Below are 21861 nucleotides of genomic sequence, written 5' to 3'. Positions count from 1 at the left end.
GAATGAAGATTTTTCTTCTCATCTCTGTCCTAAATTGCTTACCCTGTCACCTTAGACTGTGGCCTCCAATTCTGGACTCCCTGTTCATCAGTAACACCCTTGTTGTGCTTACCCTGTCTAGTTATGTTAGAATTTTATAAGTTTCTATGAGATCCCTTTGTTGGACTCTTTCCATAGCCAGAATATCCTTTCTCAGGTAAGGAGATGAAATCTGCATACAATATCCCACGTGTCCCTACAGCAAGAGATCCCTGTTCCCGTACTTGAATTTTCTTGCTATGAGGCCAACATACCATTTATCTTCTTCACTGCATGCTTTATCTTAATGTTTACTTTTAGATACTGGTGTATAAGGACACACAGATCTTATTGCATCTTCCCTTTCCCAATCTATTGTCATTCAGATATTAATTTGCCTTCCTGCTTTTGCTTCTAAAATGGATAATGTCACATTTACTTGCATTATACATCAACTGCCATGCATTTGCTTACTCACTGAACTTATCTAAATTACACTGAAGCATTCCTGCATCCTCTTCACAGCTCACCCTTCACAGCTTTGTGTTGTCTGCAAATTTGGAGATATCACATTTAGTTCCCTCATCTCAGTGATTAATATATATTTTAAATACCTGAGATCCAAGCACTGATTCCAGTGATATCCCACTAATCACTGCCTACTCCTCAGAAAAAGACTAGTTTATTCCTGCTCTTTGTTTTCTGTCTGTCTACCCCAATCCCACACATTTTAATTTCTATTCTCTTGTGTAGATTTTTGTCAAAAGCCTTCTGATAGTCCAAGTAAATCACATCCACTAGCTTCTTCTTATGAATTTGCCCAGTTAAATCCTTGAAGAATTCTAGTAGAATTGTCAAGCATGATTTCCCATTTATAAATCCATACTGATGCTGTCCAATTCTGTTTGCAAGTGCTCAGCTATTATAATGGTCTCTAGCTTGTTCCTTAATACTGATGTCAGGTTAATCATCCTCCAATTCTCTGTTTTCTCTCTATGTACCCTTTTTAATAGTGGCATCACATTAGCTACCCTCTAATCTGTAGGAACTCTAGAGTCTATATAATTTTGAAAGGTGACCAGCAATGCACTCACTACTTCTAAGGCCACTTCCTGAAGTATGCTGGGATGTAGATTTTCAGGCCCTGGGGATTTAACTACCTTTCATCCCATCAATTTCCCCAACACTATTTCCTTGCTATAATATTTATTTCCAACACTCACTGGATGCTGTGTTCACCAACATTTTTGAGGTGCTACTTATAAGCTCCTTTGTGAAGACAGAACCAAAATATGTATTTAATTCATTTTCTATCCAGTTTTTTCCCCATTTGAATTTCCACTGTTTCTTTCTGTAAAGAACCTACATTTGTCTTCGATAATCTTTTTCTCTTCATGTATCAATGGAAGGAGTCAAAGAGTGTGGTGCTGGAAAAGCACAGCCAGTCAGGCAGCATCCAAGGAGCAGGATAGTCAATGTTTCATGCATAAGCTCTTCATTAGGAATGAGGCTTGTTGCCCAAGGGGGCTGAGAGATAAATAGGAGAGGGGTGGAGCTGGGGGCAAGGTGGCTGGGAATGCAATAGGTAGATGTAGGTGGAGAGTGAAGGTGATAGGTCAGAAAGGGGGGGTGGAGTGGATAGATGGGAAGGAAGATGGACAGGTAGGACAGTTGGGATGCTGAGGCCTGTGCTGAGTTGGGATAAGGTACTGAGATAAGGAATGAGGCTTGTTGCCCAAGGGGGCTGAGAGATAAATAGGAGGGGGGTGGAGCTGGGGGCAAGGTGGCTGGGAATGCAATAGGTAGATGTAGGTGGAGAGTGAAGGTGATAGGTCAGAAAGGGGGGGTGGAGTGGATAGATGGGAAGGAAGATGGACAGGTAGGACAGTTGGGATGCTGAGGCCGGTGCTGAGTTGGGATAAGGTACTGAGATAAGGTGGGGGAAGGGGAAATGAGGAAACTGGTGAAGGTTATCATATCAGTTCGTCCACTCCACGCAAGTTTATTCTTGTACTCTATTCATCCCCCCCTTTAATCAATCTCTCTGTTTTTTTACTGAAGTCTAAATTGCTCTCAATCCTCAGATCTGCTGCATTTTTGATCAATTTATATGCCTCTTCCTTGGATCTAACCTGTCTCTAACTCTTGTTAGCCATGGGCAGGCAACTTTTCCCATTAAGACATGTGCCACACAGAAATGCGCATAAATATGGTGACCTTTCTCCAAGGGACTTCACACAGCTAGATTGCTAATTGTTGTCAGTTATCACACTGTGTCTTATAGACACAACCAAGAATTTATAAATAAATCTTTTCTTTCAATTCTTTTATATCATTTTACACAAAGCAAATGGAAGAATGGGATATATATGGGATTAAGGTGGATATTGAATTATTGTTAACTTTGATAAAGTATTAAAAACTAATGTTTTTCACTAATTTAAGGAAGGTGAGTTTTGTTAATCATGAAATGGAGAAATTTTACATTGACAAATATACAATTAGATTTCAAGGTCAGATAAGATGTACCTCAGTAATTATAACTTTGTACACTGTTAAAATTGTAGTTACACCTCATTCAACAGAGCACAACTTCTTTAAACATTTTTACAATGAGAGTAATTGCATCAAAAGTATCTGTTCACATCATTTCAATGAAAGTTAGCTGATTTCCATTTTTACAAGCTCAGCAGCATCCTAGCGGAGGAACAGGAACTCATGAACAGCACTTTCTGGATTTTTATATTTACCTGCATATTTGTTGATACTAGAAATTGTTGACACTTCCACAGAGTAATGACAGCTAATGGTGAGAGCTTTTCTATCTTGAGAACTGCAACATTTTGGCTATTATTGTTGCAAATTCAGATCAGGCATTGGTATGTCTTGAGTTCAGTCACTACCATAAGCACTGAACAGGTTTTAATTTAAAAGAATTGCCCCACCTAATGTATACTGTGACAATAATATAATCCTGAAATATAACAGTTATATCCCTTTGTGACCAGAGCTCAAGATTTATATCATTTAAATATGCCCTCGAATAGCCCTCCAATCTTTCCCACTTGGGAAGGTGAAGCCAAGTTTAAATCATTTTACCTGCTTTATTTTCCACAAAACAAGTAGGTCACAGAGCACCAGTTGTAATCCAAACCCATTTATTCCACCCAATTTCACTTTCTTTCCCTTAGGTACAGAAAATAATGAATACACAACACTGTGTTCCTTGCTGGTAGATTACCTTGCTTGTTATTTCAAAATGATCTTATAGTTTCATGCAATGTAAGAAACCCACGTTTATTTTTAACTCAGTGCAGCATGTCCTTTCTCTACTGTCTTTCATTTTTGTTCATTAACTGGAAGATGCAGTAAGATCTCCTGAGATCATAAACTGTACTATAGAAATGGATGTTGCTCAATTTCTTCCAGAAGCCTATTTACAATGAGAGTTTTCAGTCGAACTGATGACCTGTTTAGTTCAAATGAATAAAGGTGGATGACCAGACACTGGAATGTTTAATTATCTTCCATTGTCCCCAAAACAGTGTTCAATTATTTCATCTCAATTGTAATGCTAATCTCTGAGACCTTATGTTCTTTGAATTTAGCTAAATGTTGTATTTTTAATAGATGTTATGCAAAAGTTTCTTTACAGCAATATAGTTAGAGTTTGTCAACTATTACAGTTAGATTATTGCTGTATATTTGCATGTCCATTTAATGTTCAATTAATTAATTTTGGTTTAAAGCGTAAAACAACATTGTGATGTCCAGAATTTTTTCAAAGATGTGAGGAGTTGCATATTTCTAATAGCTAAAGAAAAGAATTTTGTTTTCTTTATTATTTATTGGAATGTGCCATTTCATAATTATTGCATTTACTATCCATCTCTTGTTTACTTGAAAAGATGGTGATGTGTCTTCTTAAACAGCTACTATTCTGATGCTGACTCAACAGTGGGAAATTTCTGGCTATTGACTGACATTAATGATGAAATGGTAAAACATGTCCAAGTAGGATATACATGACCTGAAGATGGTAGAGGGCTGTTGTGGGAAAATAACCAGTCTCAGAGTCAGAATCGGGATTCAACGACAGAGTTTATTGTTCAAAGAAACGGGCTCCGGGGAGAGAGAGCCGTTCGTGAGCACAGCTGTCAGCTGCGAGCCTCCTCTCACTCTCAGAGCACGTCAAGATATTTTATACATTTTATGGTACAATAGTTCAAGTATCGAGTCTTTGTTTGTACAGCATGGTTTGTTTACACAAAACATTGACAAATCATTGTCAGTTTGAGTGATTGTGATCGTTCTTCCTGAGAAGGAAGATCATTTTCCATTACTGCAGATCTGAAGAGTTAACACTGTATACAAGCAGTCTCAGGCAGTTAATATTTCTACTCAGACACTTCGGCGGGCAGCAGATGTAACAGAGTGTAATCTCTCTCCCACCCGCCTTAAGCTAATCATCTATGCCCTGTGTCTATTATGCTGGTATCCTGTTAGCCTGAGGCAGTATCTGTGTATGGTTTATTGTATTTTTCCATGTAATGGCTCAGCAGCCATCTTGTGTTTGAAGAGACCAATTTATGGCTCAGCGGCCATCTTATGCCTGTGTGCCCCATGTCAGCATGTCCTATGTCAATTCCCACTTCAGTGCCAATGACATTGCTGATATTATCATTCTCAGTATCATTCCTCAGTGCATTATTTAGATCAAATGCACAGTGCCAGTGGTGGAGAAAGTGAGTATTTTGTCCAGTGGCAAGGATAATTGATTTGTTCGAAATAATGTTGAACTTCTTGAATACTGTTGCAGCTGTAATCATCTAAGCAAGTATTCCATCAGACTCTACCTGAACCTCATAGATGAGTGGGACAGGACATGAGCCACTCATTGCAGAACATCTACCTTCTCCCCTACTGTTATAATCATTGTTATAGTGAAGGTGTTGATATACTGCTTCAGCGAAGCTTGATTTCCATGGTTTGATTTTTGGTCTTTGGCCATATCAGTGAAACATACCTAAGTTTTATTGCCAATGAAGATATTCTGCAAGGCAGAGGTCCAAACATCTCAGAAATGAAAGTAACGTTAAAGAGAGAAACTGTTGGGGGATCTAAGATGGCGGCGATCTGAGAAGATCACACTGCATCACAGCAGGAGCAGGACGGTCCTTTAACCCACCCAACCCAGGTCATCAGGATTTCTTGGGGCATTGGAAAGATTGTGGAGCCCCAAGAAACATTTAAAAATTGACATACCTGTATTTTCAGCTGTCCAGAAATGCCTAAAAAGGGAGGAGGAGCATCTGAGGCCAGGCGTGCAGCTCAGCCTGCAGCAGCCTCAGAGCCGATTACTCTCCAGGACCTGGTGAACCAGTTCTCGAAATCTCGCGAGATGTTGGGGAAACGGATTGAAGAGAAGCTGGCTCCAGTCTCTCTCATGCTGCAGAAGCATGAGCAGCAGCTGGGAGACCTGGAGAAGAGGACGGATGAGGTGGAGCACAGGGTCACAGTGGTGGAAGCTGATGCCAGTTCATTCAAGGAAGAGATCCAAGCCCTGAAGACGCAGGTTCGTACTTTGCGTGACCAAATGGATGATCTTGAAAACAGGGGCAGGAGAAAAAACATTCAGATCATCGGGCTGCCTGAGGGTAAGGAAGGTGAGCGGCCTGCGGAATTTGTTGAAGATTGGCTTCTGAAATTCCTTGACTTGGAGACTGGCATGAGAGGATTGAAGATAGAGAGGGCTCACCGAGTCGCTGCACGGAGGTCGGGTCTGGGTCAACACCCTCGTCCTTTCCTGGTGAGGTTCCATCATTACCGGGATAAGGAGAGAATCATGGAGGCTTCCAGACTCCAGGGGAAGGATCCAAAGGCCCTAATTTACGAGGGGTCTAAGATCATGTTTTTTCAGGACTTTTCAGCAGCGGTGATCCAGAAACGAAAATCGTATGATGGTGTCAAGAGAAGACTAAAGGAGCTTGGGATTCAGTACTCCCTGAGATATCCGGCAGTGCTTCGGATCACCTTAGATGGATCCATGCATCACTTTGACACATCAGAGAAGGCAAGAGACTTTGTGGACAAACTAACCTAATTTAAACAATTGTAGTATGTATAAATATTGTTGCTTGGGTATGTGTTTATCATTCTGTAAAAGAAATGGAGGAAATCCGGTTGGATCTTTGTTTTTCTCCTTTTTTTTCCTCTATTGATAATAATTTGGTTCAAACTATGTCTGGTGGTTATTAAGATGTACATTTTAAATTTCTAAATTAGGACATACCAAAGGATGGGTGGGATATTTATTCCCCCTTTTTTTATACAAGAATGTTTTTTTATTCATATTGATATTCTATGGGGTGTTTATTCTTTTTAGCTTGTGCTTGCGATGCGGCTCTAGCTGGGAGAAGTGAAGGTGGTTGAGATGGTTAGATGCCTATTCATGGGCAGTTCGGGACGGGTAGTTGCCCCCTCTGGGCAGGGGATGAGTTCCCCTACTCAGCGCTATTGGCGCTTTATATGTTGGTTTGTTTTCTGGTTTTTGTTGTTTTTTATTTTTAATAATTTTGTATATTTGTTAAATGCAGTGGTTTTAGTTTATGTAGTTTTTTATATTTGGTGGACCATGCGACACTAAGGCTCAGCAATTTGTGGTTCGGGGGTTCCTCCTCTCTGGAATTTAAATGTAATTGCAGAAGATTATGGCTAATGATTTGATTAAATGGTGTACCTGGAATATCAAGGGAAGTCACTCACCAATTAAGAGGAAGAAGGTACTCTTGAGTCTTAGAAAGGAGAAGGTGGATATTGCTTTGTTACAGGAGACACATTTGGATGACAAGGAGCATCTGAAATTACAGCAGAATGGCTTTGACCGAGTTTATTTTTCATCATTTAATACCAGAAGTAGGGGAGTGGCTTTATTGGTTAGGAAAAATCTTTCATTTAAATTGTTGGAATGTGTTAATGACACATACGGGAGGTTTGTAATTCTTAAAGCCTTGATAAATGGGGAAGAATATGACATTTTAAATGTTCATTGTCCCCCAGCTCATCCTCTTAAATTCTTGGTAGATGCTTTTTTTAAACTGATAAGTCTCAAGTCTTGGCACATCATTATAGGGGGAGATTTTAACTGTCTCATGGACCCCACAGTAGACAGGTTGCCTAAAGATCACTCAATACCCTCTGCACAAACTAAACAGTTATTGAGTTTGTGTGGGGAATTAGGATTGGTGGACGTCTGGAGGTGTCTCCACCCTACAGGTAGGGATTTCACGTTTTTCTCCAATCCGCACAGTTATCACTCAAGGATTGATTTTTTTTTCTGACCCCTGCGGTAACCCTGGATCTGGTGGCATCCTGTACGATTGGTAGTATTGCCATCTCTGATCATGCTCCAGTGTACCTCATGGTTAAAATTAAGGATGTTACAGTGGATTCAAGGTACTGGCGAATGGACCCCTTTATTCTCATGGACCACAAGTTTGTGGAGTACTTCTCTAGGGAGTTTCAGGCATTCCTAGACATCAACATAGGCTCGGTTGATAGCTCATCTGTTCTCTGGGAAACTGCCAAAGCTTATGCCAGAGGGTTAGTTATTTCATATTCCACAAGTAGGAAGTGGCAGAAGGGTGAGCAGCAACGTCTCCTTGAAGCACTTCTGAAAGCAGCCGAGAAAGCCTATTTTGACAGACCCTCGTTGGTTAAACTACAGAGGATTACAGCTCTGCGGACTGCACTAAATTCCGTGCTCACGCAGACGGCAAAGAAGGAGCTGGCTTTTGCAAAGCAAAGGTTATACGAGCATGGTGACAAGTCAGGCAAATACTTAGCATACCTTGCCAGAAAGAGAAGTGCCCCACAAGCCATTACAGCGATTAGGGAAGGGTCAGGGAATCTAACATGTGATTCTAAAAAGATTAATGTGGCGTTCCAGAGATTCTACTCTAAGTTATATCAGTCTGAGAAAAGTGAGGAGGGGCAGGCCAAAATGGAATCCTTTTTTCGAGATCTGAAGCTCCCGGGTGTGACTCCCGAACAACAGTCCTTTCTCAATGCCCCAGAGCAAGAAGTGCAAGAAGCTGTGAGGCAGCTTCAGAGTCGAAAGGCGCCCGGTCCTGATGGACTTCCCAGTGAATTCTATAAGGAATTTATAAGTATACTGTCAGGCCCGATGCTGAATATATTTAATGATTCATACAGTCATGTTTGTCTCCCACTATCTCAGAGAGGCCAATATTTCACTTATCCTTAAAAAGGGAAGGATCCGGAAGACTGTGCTTCATACAGGCCCATCTCGCTCTTAAATGCGGACTTTAAGATCCTCTCTAAGGCTCTTGCGTTAAGGCTGGAGACTGTGTTACCTTCTATTATTAAAGAGGATCAGACGGGCTTCTTAAAGGGTCGCAGATCCTCCAATAACATTAGGAGGCTGCTTAACGTAATTCAAGCATGCCAACACCAGTCAATACAGGGATTGGTGATTTCTTTAAATGCAGAGAAGGCATTTGACCGAGTTGAACGGCCGTACCTTTTCTATACTCTAGACCGGTTTGGTCTGGGTGAAGTTTTCATAAGATGGGTAAAGGTTCTCTACAGTGTACCTCTTGCTGCGGTCATTACCAACGGGGTATGATCAAGCAATTTTAAAATTTCTAGGGGCAGCCGACAGGGCTGTCCCCTTTCACCATTACTTTTTACATTGGTGATTGAACCGTTGGAAGAGGCCATTCATGGGGATCTCAATATATCAGCTCCAGAAGTGGGGTCAAAATTACATAAGATCTCACTGTATGCAGATGATCTAATTTTCTTGACAAATCCAGCAGTCTCAGTGCCTTGCCTAATACAATGCATTCACGCGTTTGGCACTTTTTCAGGGTATAAGATTAATTTTGCTAAATCAGAGGCTATGCCTATGGGTGGTCTTATGAAAGAGTTGACTCTTGAGAGTGACTATAGATTCCCATTTAGGTGGTCACAGGGGGGTTTTGTGTATTTGGGCATATTCATGACTCCAGTTCTGGACTGGCTGTTCAAAGCCAATTTTACTCAATTATTTGAAAAAATTAAACAAGATCTCCAAAGATGGGAGGCACTTCCAGTGTCATGGTTGGGTCGGATAGCACTTATTAAGATGAATATTCTCCCTCGTTTGCTATACCCTATACGGATGCTCCCCCGATTTTCAATAAACAAACACTCAGGAGACTGAACAGTTGGTTCAGCTCCTTTATCTGGCACTGTAAACGGCCCCTCATTAAATTAGCCAAACTGCAGTTGCCTCACAGATTTGGGGGGAGTAGACCTTCCAGACATTAAAAGTTACAAATTAAGCTCGCTTTTGTCCTACGTAAGTGATTGGGTTTGTGGGGACCCTCTTTCAATATGGCTAGATATCGAAGTCTCCCACGCAAGGTGCCCCCTTACCAGTTTGCTGTTTTTGGACAAGGTGAGGACAGTTAGGGAATATTGCCATAACCCAATAGTCATCAATACTGTTAAAGTATGGAGGGCAATTCGGCAGAGGGAAGGTAATATTGGCAAAACATCTTTGTTTACATTCTGTTCGCCGAGCTGGGAATTTGTGTTGCAGACGTTTCATCCCCTGTCTAGGTGACATCCTCAGTGCTTGGGAGCCTCCTGTGAAGCGCTTCTGTGATGTTTCCTCCGGCATTTGTAGTGGTTTGAATCTGCCGCTTCCGGTTGTCAGTTCCAGCTGTCCGTTGCAGTGGTCGGTATATTGGGTCCAGATCAATGTGCTTATTGATTGAATCTGTGGATGAGTGCCATGCCTCTAGGAATTTCCTGGCTGTTCTCTGTTTGGCTTGTCCTATACTCTGGGTCAGATATGTGGATAACACATTTGTAATCATTAAAAAGACAGAAATAGAGAACACACACCGGATCATCAACGCCACACTCGCAGGAATCCGATTCACTAGAGAGGAAGAAAAGGACAACCAACTCCCATTCCTAGACATAATGGTACAGAGAACACCGAACGGAGAATTCACCACAAAGGTTTACAGGAAAGCCACACACACAGACCAAGTCCTGAAATACGAAAGCAACCACCCCAACACACACAAAAGAAGTTGCATCAAGACACTATTCAAAAGGGCCACAACACACTGCAGTATACCAGAACTGCAAAAAGAGGAAGAAGAACACCTATACAAGGTATTCGCCAAAAACAGATATCCGTGCAATTTCATCAACAGATGCCTAAGGGAACGACAACGGAATGAGGACATGCCGCATCCCAAAGGACTAGCCACACTACCATACATCAAAAGCATTTCCGAACTGACAGCCAGACTACTGCGATCACTAGGACTCATAACAGCACACAAACCAACAGCCACTCTCAGACAACAACTCACCAGAACGAAGGACCCAATACCCAGCATGAGCAAAACCAATGTAGTGTACAAAATCCCATGCAAGGACTGCACAAAACACTACATAGGACAAACAGGAAGGTAACTAACGATCCGCATCCATGAACACCAACTAGCCACGAAAGGACACGATCAGCTATCCTTAGTAGCCACACACGCAGATGACAAGCAATATGAATTCGACAGGGACAATACTACTATTATAGGACAAGCCAAACAGAGAACAGCCAGGGAATTCCTCGAGGCATGGCACTCATCCACAGATTCAATCAATAAGTGCATTGACCTGGACCCAATAAACTGACCACTGCAGCGGACAACTGGAACTGACAACCAGAAGCAGCAGATTCAAACCACTACAAATGCCGGAGGAAAGATCACAGAAGTGCTTCACAGGAGGCTCCAAAGCACTGAGGATGTCACCTAGACAGGGAACGAAACGTCTGCAACACAAATTCCTAGCTTGGCGAACAGAACCACAACAACGAGCACCCGAGCTACAAATCTTCTCACAAACTTTGATCTTTGTTTACACCTTTAGTGGGTATGCCGAGTTTTCAACCAGGTATGATAGATTCAGGATTTAAACACTGGGCAGCTAGGGGTATATCTTGCATGGGTGATTTACTTGAGGGAGATGTAATTATGTCCTTCGATCAGTTAGTACGGAAGTACGAATTACCTAATAGAGACCTCTTTCATTTTTTTCAAGTTAGGGATTTTATTCAAAAAAGGTCCACACTTTTGACTGATCCCTACAAATCTGACATAGAAAGAGGGGTACTAAGGGTTAAGAGTACATTCTCTGTCAGTACTCTATATCACCAATTGGGGGGGTGCCACCTCAGAAGAGTCTGATCGACTCTGCAAAATGTGAGAAAGAGAGCTGGGTGTTGAAGTTTCTTCAGAGGCATGGGAGGATATTTGGGAGAATGCAAGGAAGATATCAATTTGCAATAGGCCCCATGCTTTACAGTTGAAGATTCTCCACAGGGTCCACTTAGCCCCAGACCATTTGTCAAAATTTAAACCAAGTGCAAGGTCTATACGGGTACTCTTACCCATTGTCTTTGGTTTTGTGGCAGGTTTCAAATATATTGAAGCACTGTGGTGGGTGCAATGGAGAGGACTTTAGGTGTAGGGGTGGAGAAGGATCCTATTTCGCTCTTTTTGGGCCTACGCATTATATTTCCTGCAGACTCGCATAAGGCAAAACTTTTCAATATTCTTACATTCTGTGCAAGGAAGAATATCTTGCTAGGTTGGATATCAGAAAACCCCCTCAGGACCTGTTGGATTGGCGGAAGATTGTTATGGAGCATATTCCCCTGGATTTTCTCACAAATATGGTACACCACAAAACTGAGAATTTTTACAAGACATGGCAACCCTTTTTGAAATACCTGGACCCAGATTTATCTGCCACACTACCAAGGGCTTTTATATAGCCGTAACGATTGTGTTTCATGAGCCCAACATCCAGGGAGGAGGAACTGTGAATGTATAAGTGTTTTGTTTGGCTGGGCTGAGTTATTACTATTTATTTGTTGTTAGGTATTTATTTAGTTAGTTAAATAGCTAGTTTAGGTTTTTTAAAAATTTTATACTTCTCTACATATGTTTATACACCCGTATAGGAGGGTGGGTTGGGGAATTTTTAATTATTTGGGTTTAGTTTTGTACTATTTTTATACTGTTTTGAATTGCATTGTTTTGTATTTGTTGTAATATTTAAAAATCGATTTTTTCTTAATAAAAGTATATTATATAAGAAAAAAGAGAGAAACTGTTAAGGAGAATGCCAGAAAATACCCATACTACAGCATTGCAGCTGCTCAATCAGAAGCCATCTTTGCTTGTCAGCAAATGAATATTCAGCCATTTTGCTACTTAGGCTTGCTAATTTATAAGTTCTTATATTTTATTGAATAAACATATATCATGACCTGCATCTGAATTATTAATGGGAAAACATTTATCATTCTTAATGAAATAACTACATACTGTCTCTGGAATTAAAATTCTTCCTCTTCTTCCTGCATTGTAATGTTTTCTAATATTTCATTTATTGTTCTTTTTAAAGGTAACACAGTATAATCCTGATGATCATTATCAGGCTGTTACTCCAAATGCTTTTAACACCATCTACATCAACCCAAGGAACTGCAGCCATCCATATTTAGGTATAGTATTTCAGGTTTTCCATTACTTTACAATAACATTAGGTTCCAAGTACATCATTAAATTAGTTTAGTTTATACATGTTTCTATCCAGTGTTTTCAGATCAGTATTTTTCAGATGGGATTACTTTGAAGAATAGGTCAATAGAGATGCAGTAACAAACATTAAAGGGCATATTCCAGAATATACAATAATTATATTCAAAGAGGTAACAACATTTCCAAAGGATGAATCCATCATCCAACCAGAAAGGTTAAAGATAGTACTGAAGTAAATGAAAAAGCACATAATTGAAAAATTGTTAACAAATTATGGGAAAACTAGATAGAAACATAAAACAGATAGTAAGTGTTTTTATAAATAATTTTAAAAGAGTTAAAGTGAGCATTGGTCTAATAGAACGTGAATTTATAAATTGATAATGGAGAATAAAGCGATGGGAAATGAAGTTAGTTTTTGGAGCTCCTTCCTGAAAGGCAAGGAAGCCATGGCCTTGAATATTTGGAAATTGGAGGTAGATAAATTCTTCTTAAGCGAGGGAGTGTAGATTTTGGAGTAGGTGGTCATGTTCACTTATATTTACAATCAGATCAACCATGATCGTGTTAAATGGCAGAAGAGGTTTGAATGGCCAACTCCTACTTCATAACCAGCACTCCTCATACATTCCAGAAGATTCCCCTGGCCTCGAAAACTACTCAAATGCCATTAGCCATGCAGCTGCCACCCCCACGCTGATTGATGATGTCACTTCCGCCCCCATCACGGCCACTCCCACAACCACTTCCGCCCCTCACAATTCCTCATGCATCACACGTGACATCACTTCCACCCCTCATATCATCGCTGATGCCACATGCTCAATGACTTCCGCCACCCCTACTGCCTTGGTCACCACCACTTCCGCCCCCACCAGCGCCACTCACCTGCATTCTGCTGACACGCCCCCCCACAGACCCCACTGTCACTATCCCCACCCCCGAGAACCCCGAGAGGAAAACTACCCCTGCTCATGACTCCACCCCCATTCCCCCCACCACCACACCCACTCCAATTACAGGTTCCGCCCCCACTCCCAGCTCCACACCCACACCAGATCCCACCTCCCAGCCCTGCCGAGTTTTCACCATCCCTCCAGACCTCCCCCTCACTGAGGACGAACGATCAGTCCTCAGCAAAGGACTCACCTTCATCCCCCTCCGTCCACGCATCAATGAATTTAATACACGCCGTGACATCGCACAATTTGTGGGCGGCACGGTGGCACAGTGGTTAGCACTGCTGCCTCACAGCGCCAGAGACCCGGGTTCAATTCCTGCCTCAGGCGACTGACTGTGTGGAGTTTGCACATTCTCCCCATGTCTGTGTGGGTTTCCTCTGTGTGCTCCGGTTTCCTCCCACGGTCCAAAGATGTGCAGGTCAGGTGAATTGGCCATGCTAAATTGTCCGTAGTGTTAGGTGAGGGGTACATGTAGGGGTATGGGTGGTTTGTGCTTTAGTGGGTCGGTGTGGACTTGTTGGACCAAAGGGCCTGTTTCTACACTGTAAAGTAATCTAATCTAATCTAAAGTAATTCTTCCGTCGCCTCCACCTCCAAGCTTCCTTTCACAATCAGGATTCCCGCCCACCTTCCAAGGACCCCGTCGCCCACCTCCAACACACTGCATCCACCTGGACACCCCGCGCTGGCCTATTACCTGCCCTCGACCTCTTCATTTCCAACTGCCGCAGCGACATTAACCGCCTCAACCTGTTTACCCCCCTCCCCCACTCCAACCTCTCACCCTCACAACGCGCAGCCCTCCAATCTCTCTGCTCCAATCCCAACCTCACCATCAAGCCAGCGATAAAGGGGGCGCAGTGGTAGTCTGGCGCACTGACCTCTACACCGCTGAAGCCAAATGCCAACTCAAGGACACGGTGGCACGGTGGCACAGTGGTTAGCACTGTTGCCTCACAGCGCCAGAGACCCGGGTTCAATTCCTGCCTCAGGCGACTGACTGTGTGGAGTTTGCACGTTCTCCCCGTGTCTGCGTGGGTTTCCTCCGGGTGCTCCGGTTTCCTCCCACACTCCAAAGATGTGCAGCTCAGGTGAATTGGCCATGCTAAATTGCCCGTAGTGTTAGGTAAGGGGTAGATATAGATGTAGGGGTATGGGTGGGTTACGCTTTGGCGGTGCGATGTGGACTTGTTGGGCCGAAGGGCCTGTTTCCACACTGTAAGTAATCTAATCTAATCTAATCTAATCTAATCTTCCTTCTTTAGAGACCGCAATTTCCCTTCCCACGTGGTTAAAGATGCCCTCCAACGCATCTCGTCCACATCCCGCACCTCCGCCCTCAGACCCCACCCCTCCAACCGTAACAAGGACAGAACGCCCCTGGTGCTCACTTCCACCCTACCAACCTTTGCATAAACCAAATCATCCGCCGACATTTCCGCCACCTCCAAAGAGACCCCACCACCAGGGATATATTTCCCTCCCCACCCCTTTCCATGTTCCGCAAAGACCATTCCCTCCGTGACTACCTGGTCAGGTCCATGCCCCCCCCTACAACCCACCCTCCCATCCTGGCACGTTCCCTTGCCACCGCAGGAACTGTAAATCCTGCGCCCACACCTCCTCCCTCACCTCTATCCAAGGCCCTAAAGGAGCCTTCCACATACTTCAAAGTTTTACCTGCACATCCACTAATATCATTTATTGTATCCGTTGCTCCCGATGCGGTCACCTCTACATTGGGGAGACTGGGCGCCTCCAAGCAGAGTGCTTTAGGGAACATCTCCAGGACACCCGCACCAATCAACCAAACCGCCCCGTGGCCCAACATTTCAACTCCCCCTCCCACTCTGCCGAGGACATGGAGGTCCTGGGCCTTCTTCACCACCACTCCCTCACCACGAGACGCCTGGAGGAAGAACGCCTCATCTTCCGCCTCGGAACACTTCAACCCCAGGGCATCAATGTGGACTTCAACAGTTTCCTCATTTCCCCTTCCCCCACCTCACCCTAGTTCCAAACTTCCAGCTCAGCACTGTCCCCATGACTTGTCCGGACTTGTCCTACCTATCTCCTTTTCCACCTAACCACTCCACCCTCTCCTCCCTGAGCTATCACCTTCATCCCCTCCCCCACTCATCTATTGTACTCTATGCTACTTTCTCCCCACCCCCACCCCCCTCTAGCTTATCTCTCCATGCTTCAGGCTCTCTGCCTTTATTCCTGATGAAGGGCCTTTGCCCGAAACGTCGATTTCACTGCTCGTTGGATGCTGCCTGAACTGCTGTGTTCTTCCAGCACCACTAATCCAGAACTCCTACTTCTTGTTCGTTTGTTCAGAACCTAAGATTTTACAAGCAATCCTGAAGATTCTGCACAATCTTTAGGACATTTGAATATTGTATCAAATATTTTCAAATTTCAAAATATATTATTCTTAGTTTTAAAAAAAAAAGATCATTAAAGCATCTACATTTTCATTTATCCAATTTTCACTTGTTTTTATTTTTGCTTTGTAATACCTAGAGTGTGAGAGGAGGAAAGAGAGAGGGTTGGGGTGGCCTTCACAGAATTTCACAATATATTTATTATACAAGTCTTTAACCCAAAAGAAGTTAAAAACCACTGATCTAGATCTATGCTAAATTTCTATAATTGTTGGTATCTTTCCAAGCAAGATGTTCACCCAGCTCTTTTTATCAAACAGGTAACATAAACTTTGTTGTATTATCCACATAATGCTTTTTGGTGCTACATTCCACTTAGCACTGCAAAACAACTATGAGGATGTATAGCCAAGTTTCGGGTGACTGTTGTCATTGAGAGTGTCCATCTCATGTTGCATGATACCTCCAAGCACACTTCCAGCAAAGGGTACTTTTAAATCATGCTCTCTGTTGACATAGACACAGAGAAGATATGTTTCACAAGATCATTTCCAATTCCTTTTGATTCCAGGACTGTTGAACTTGTTAATTGCACGGAGGATTTCAGTCAAGTTTACAGGCTGGTACCTTGGCAGATATTTTTCATGCTTGCTACTGACAATGACTGAAGTGTTTCCAAGGAGGCATCTAAGCTTATGGTTAGTCATGTAGTCATACATTGTAGAGATGGCTTCAAACTTTCCCTGACCTAATCATTTGACAATGTAGGCTAAATTCATCTCCATCCACAGATGATACCTACAAGATGATCCAAAGTATTTCTCATTCATTCTGACGTACCTTATTCCTCTCCTTCAGTTCTTGTTTAAACTTGACAGATTGAGGAATTCTCATTGAGAAATTTTTGGTGTACGCAATAGTGCTGGGGAGAAAAATTACCTTTGGCACAAATCTTAAAGAGAACTTAAAATCACCAAAATTACCAAATATAGATATCTTTAATATTACTTTACACTACGCATCCAGCATACCTGAACAGCAAGAAATGGCAAGCAGAACAAACAAGCAGCCAAATTAGTATTCAAATGAGGCAAGCCCTTCCAATCTGATTATCCAGTCCTTTGGAAACTGACTGTGGCATTGTGGGGCAACTTTTCTGCCTCTTCCAACACAATGGCCATTTAAAGAGTCAATGTTTATCACAGGAACATCCAGGGTTCCAGCTCAATCCAGAAACCTGGATATAAATAAAACAATGAAACAAATGGTTAGATACTTACGAATGTGATAACTATACATTAAGTTTTCTGTTTTTCTTCTCCCTCAGGGCCAGGGACAAGCCACGTTTGGGTCCATCAGAATCCATGTTGCAGCACAGGTGGACAAATTGCACTGGGGATGCTTGCTGGGGCTGTCACAGGCACTTTGCTGAGGTCATTGATGTGGTCCCCATGTTGGCTCTAAAATAATGTTGCTGTGAAGGCAGTAACCCTCCCATTGCTACATTTACTTAAGCTTTACAATGGTGTTGCTGTGTAAGCTTCTACTTACTACTTAGAAGAATGACATAGACCATCAGTATAATTAGTTGTGAAATAGTTAGCGTAGACTTTGGTTTCAAGTAAGATTGAGTGAATAACCAAAGATTTAATGCACAGAATGAGTATTATCTTTTGGAATTATACCAAAAGATACTACACTTAAACATAATGTATTAGTGCAGCATTGTTGCAAAAAATTGTGAAAGCTAAAGCGTATTCTTTATACACAAAAGTAATTTCTTCTGTTAAGATGTAAATTGCAGTTTCTGCTTCAAAGTATGATGATCTATGATTGTTTGGTGTAGGTGCATACAATGTTTTACCAACCTATTTCCCTAATTACTCCCCCCACCACCACCAAACCTCCTCAACAAACAAACCCAAATTTCTTGATTCCTGAAGGCTATGGAGCAACTTTGGCTGAGAGAGTCAAATTATTTTTCCACTGGCTGCCTCTGTTGCTAAGCAACTGACCTCTGCTTAGAAATTCTTCACATCGGGATGGCAATGATGGGCAGCACAGCATGTTAGCAGCAACAGACATAAATGCATGTACTATCAGCCCTCAATACAGTCGGTTGCAATTTCAGCGTTATTTCACACTGAGTCCCTTTAGGAGGGTGTCCAAGGCTGTGCTTGAAGATACAACAATAAAACATTTTGTCATTTGATAGACAAAAAAAGTAGATTGAAGCAGCTCAGATGTAAAGTATGTTTCTACCAGTGCGAAAGCAAACTTTGTTACACAAGTAGTCATTTAACCTATTTGGATTTTGTCTGATTACAGTAAATCAAATTTAATGTTAGCTTTGTCTATTCCTTAAAATAAAATGTCAACAGCACTAACCATTCCTCTGTCCGAGCAAAGCATCATTTTCTATTTTCAAGCACTCTTGACTATTAACTGGTGAGATAGAAATAAAATACTACAGATGCTGCAAATCTGAAACAAACATAGAAAATACTGGAGAAACTCAGCAGGCCTGACAGCATCTTTGAAGAGAGAAACAGAGTTAACATTTCAAGCCTGGTATGATTTCTTCTTCAGACTGAAGAAGAGTCCTACTGAACTTGAAACATTAATTCTGTTTCTGTATCCACAGATGCTGCCAAATCTGCTGAGTTTCTCCAGCATTTTCGGTGTTTGTATTAAATGTCGACATCTTGTCACCTTTATCCGTAAAAGAATAACTATTGTATGATTGATGAGAATAGTGAAAGCAAAGTCTGGGGACAGTTTTTTCCTGGCTATTACCACTGAGATTGATGATCGTTAGTGAAGAGGCGAGTAATAGGAGAGGTTAGTTATATGAATTGTTGCCATGCCTGCAAAGTTTTAGCCTGCTTCTTGATTTCCATCCTCCAACCTGCAGAGGTCCCGTGGCAGGTCTTTGCACCAGATTTTTAAAGGTGCTTCCCCTCTGGACAGCCAATAGTCATTGACAGAGAACATGAGGCAGGAGAGCAGGAATACTCTTCTTCCCTGAATTACATGCACCTAATCCAAACACAGCAAACTCCTGATTTAACTGGTTCCCAAGTTTTTTTTCTCTTAACTACACTTACAGAATTTCTGAAATGCAGTGAAATCTATCCTATCTGTTCCAAAGAGAGACAATGCAGAATTCATATTACATAATGGACTAGAGATGGGCGTCTGCATGGGTCCCAGTAACGCCTGCCTCTTTATGGGATATATGGAATAATCTTGTTCCAGTCTTACACTGGCCTCCTCCAACAATCTTTTCTCAGTACATTGATGACTGCTTCGGTGCCGCTTCAGCTCTCACCAGGACATTGAAAGCTCCATCTATTTGCCTCAATTTTCCATCCCATATAACCTTTCACATCATCCATTTCCAATGCTTCGCCTCCTTTTCTTGACCTCTCTGTCTCCATTTCATGGAATAAACTATCCACTGCCATCCACTACAAAGCCCTGGTCTCCCATAGCTACCTTCACTACAGTTCGGCACACCCTACATCCTGCAAGGACTCCATCTCATTCTCCCAGTTCCTTCACCTCCTTCACAACTGTTGGATGATGCCACCTTCCAAAACAGAACTGCTGATATGGCTTGCTTCTTTCATGACCATGGTTTCACAGCCACTGTAGTTGACAGGGCCCTCAACTGCATTCAACATATCACCTGTGCTTCCACCCTTACCCCTTCCCATCACTCACAACAGTGAGACAGGATTCTCCTTGTCCTCACTTTACATCCCACCAGCCTCCATGTTCAAAGGATCATTCTCCGCCATTTCAGACAACTCCAACAGGACACCACCACCAACACATCTTCCCCTCATCCCTCATCTGCATTTCACAGGGATCGTTCCCTCTGGAACAACCTAGTCCATTCCGCAACCATCAACACCACTTCCCCTCTCCACGGCACCTTCCCTTTATTAGATTTTAGATTAGATTACTTACAGTGTGGAAACAGGCCCTTCGGCCCAACAAGTCCACACCGCCCCGCCGAAGCGCAACCCACCCATACCCTTACATCTACCCCTTACCTAACACCACGGGCAATTTAGCATGGCCAATTCACCTGACCTGCACATCTTTGGACAGTGGGAGGAAACCGGAGCACCCGGACGAAACCCACGCAGACACGGGGAGAATGTGCAAACTCCACACAGTCAGTCGCCTGAGGCGGGAAATGAACCCGGCGCTGTGAGGCAACAGTGCTAACCACTCTGCCACCGTGCCGCCCATGTATGGAATGACCTGCCAAAAGAAATGGCTGGTACAATTGCAACATTTAAAAGGCCTTTGGATGGATATATGAATAGGAAGGGTTTGGAGGGATAAGGGCCGGGTGCTAGCAGGTGGGACTAAATTGGGTTGGGATATCTGGTTAGCGTGGACAGGTTGGACCAAAGGGTCTGTTTCCATGCTGTACATCACTATGACTCTATGCAGAAGGTACAACACCTACCCTTACACCTCCTCTGAATACTGAATTCAATGCTTTCAAATTGTGAACTAACTCCCATTTCTTCCCTTTCTTTTAGCTTGTCATCATGTCCTGTCTCCCCCTCCGCCCATTCTTATGGGGACTGTCTATCCTTTCAAGTCTTGCAGGAGATACGCCCTTATTCTTCCATTCTCACATTCCGATCACTTAATCTGATCTATCGACATTTTTTCTCCATCAACACCCTACACCCACTCACCCCCTCCCCTCCAAGCTATAGCACAAATGCTGTCCCTCTACACTTCACTTCAGCTCTGATGAAGAGTCATCTAGACTCGAAATATTCTCTCTCCATGGTGCCGTCTGACCCACTGTGATCTCCAGCACTGGTTGTTTTCAGTACAGATTCCAGCATCAGCAGTAATTTGTTCCGAGAGATGAAATATTCCTCCGTTTGACTTGGTGATTTGGGAATAAGAATATTTTTGACAATCTCTAGTTAACAGAGCAATACAATCAATCATACTCTTAGTCGTTAAGGGAAGTCTGTTTACAGTCATATGTTTACTAGGGACTCATTTCTGGCCTCAGCTTTGTGAAAATTTTAATGCTAAATCTGCTAGCCTTGAAACACAACAATACTCTTTCTTAAGTAAAACTGACCATCTGCTTCTGGTTGTCCTTGATGTTCTTGTAATGTAATATTAAAAATGGGAGATCTGTAAAATAGGCCATTAGTTCACTATCACTCATTTTAAATTTTGATAAAAATCAATATTGTCCCCAGTAAGCACACTAGGAGTAGATAAAACTCAAGAGTGAAAACTGTTCTGTAGGACACAATCTTTCTTGTATTGGGAACATAACAAGGAGTTTTAAACAAATGCACCTTCATTACTTGGAGGTACCTATGTTGGACTGGGGTGTACAAAGTTAAAAATCACATAACACCAGGTTATAGTCCAACAGGTTTATTTGGAAGCACTAGCTTTCGGAGCGCTGCTCCTTCATCAGGTGCCCCTTCATACTCCACAACCACCTGATGAAGGAGCAATACTCAGAAAACTAGTGCTTCCAAATAAACCTATTGGACTATAACCTGCTGTTGAGTGATTTTTATCTTCATTGCATGTTGCTTTATGACCATGTTGTCACTTTGCAGTCATCACCAGAAAATAATCAGATAATATCCAACGCCTGAGTTTCTTCAATACTCTACATTCAGCCAATCTCTTTGTTTCAAATGATGTGTATTTAATATTTCCCACAGGTTGCATATAGATGTAGATACAGCAAAGTTAGCGATCATATAACTATGGCAAGGCAGCAAGTATACTCAGTAGGATTACATTTCGCCAAACTCCTTTCATCCAAATAAATCTCTGCCTACAAAA

General features: G+C 42.4%; 1 protein-coding gene across 4 annotated transcripts in view; it reads left to right on the top strand.

The window, feature by feature from the left end:
• The window catches only part of plekhb1 (pleckstrin homology domain containing B1), a 217575-nt gene extending 196069 nt beyond the window's left edge, over nucleotides 1-21506 (top strand). For 2 of the 4 annotated variants that reach the window (XM_072577081.1, XM_072577079.1), the window contains 3 exons: nucleotides 12517-12616; nucleotides 16574-16700; nucleotides 17330-21506. In XM_072577081.1, coding sequence (XP_072433182.1) covers nucleotides 12517-12616; nucleotides 16574-16700; nucleotides 17330-17471 — 369 coding nt within the window. In that variant the 3' untranslated portion in view covers nucleotides 17472-21506. The remainder of the gene's footprint in view (nucleotides 1-12516; nucleotides 12617-16573; nucleotides 16701-17329) is intronic. The other 2 variants (XM_072577080.1, XM_072577082.1) reach the window with 1 other exon arrangement.
• Nucleotides 21507-21861: the final 355 nt, after the last annotated feature.

The sequence above is a fragment of the Chiloscyllium punctatum genome, chromosome 9 (assembly GCF_047496795.1).
Source record: "Chiloscyllium punctatum isolate Juve2018m chromosome 9, sChiPun1.3, whole genome shotgun sequence".
Taxonomy (NCBI): domain Eukaryota; kingdom Metazoa; phylum Chordata; class Chondrichthyes; order Orectolobiformes; family Hemiscylliidae; genus Chiloscyllium; species Chiloscyllium punctatum.
The sequence above is the reverse complement of the archived record's forward strand: the minus strand, read 5'-3'. Positions and strand labels throughout refer to the sequence as shown.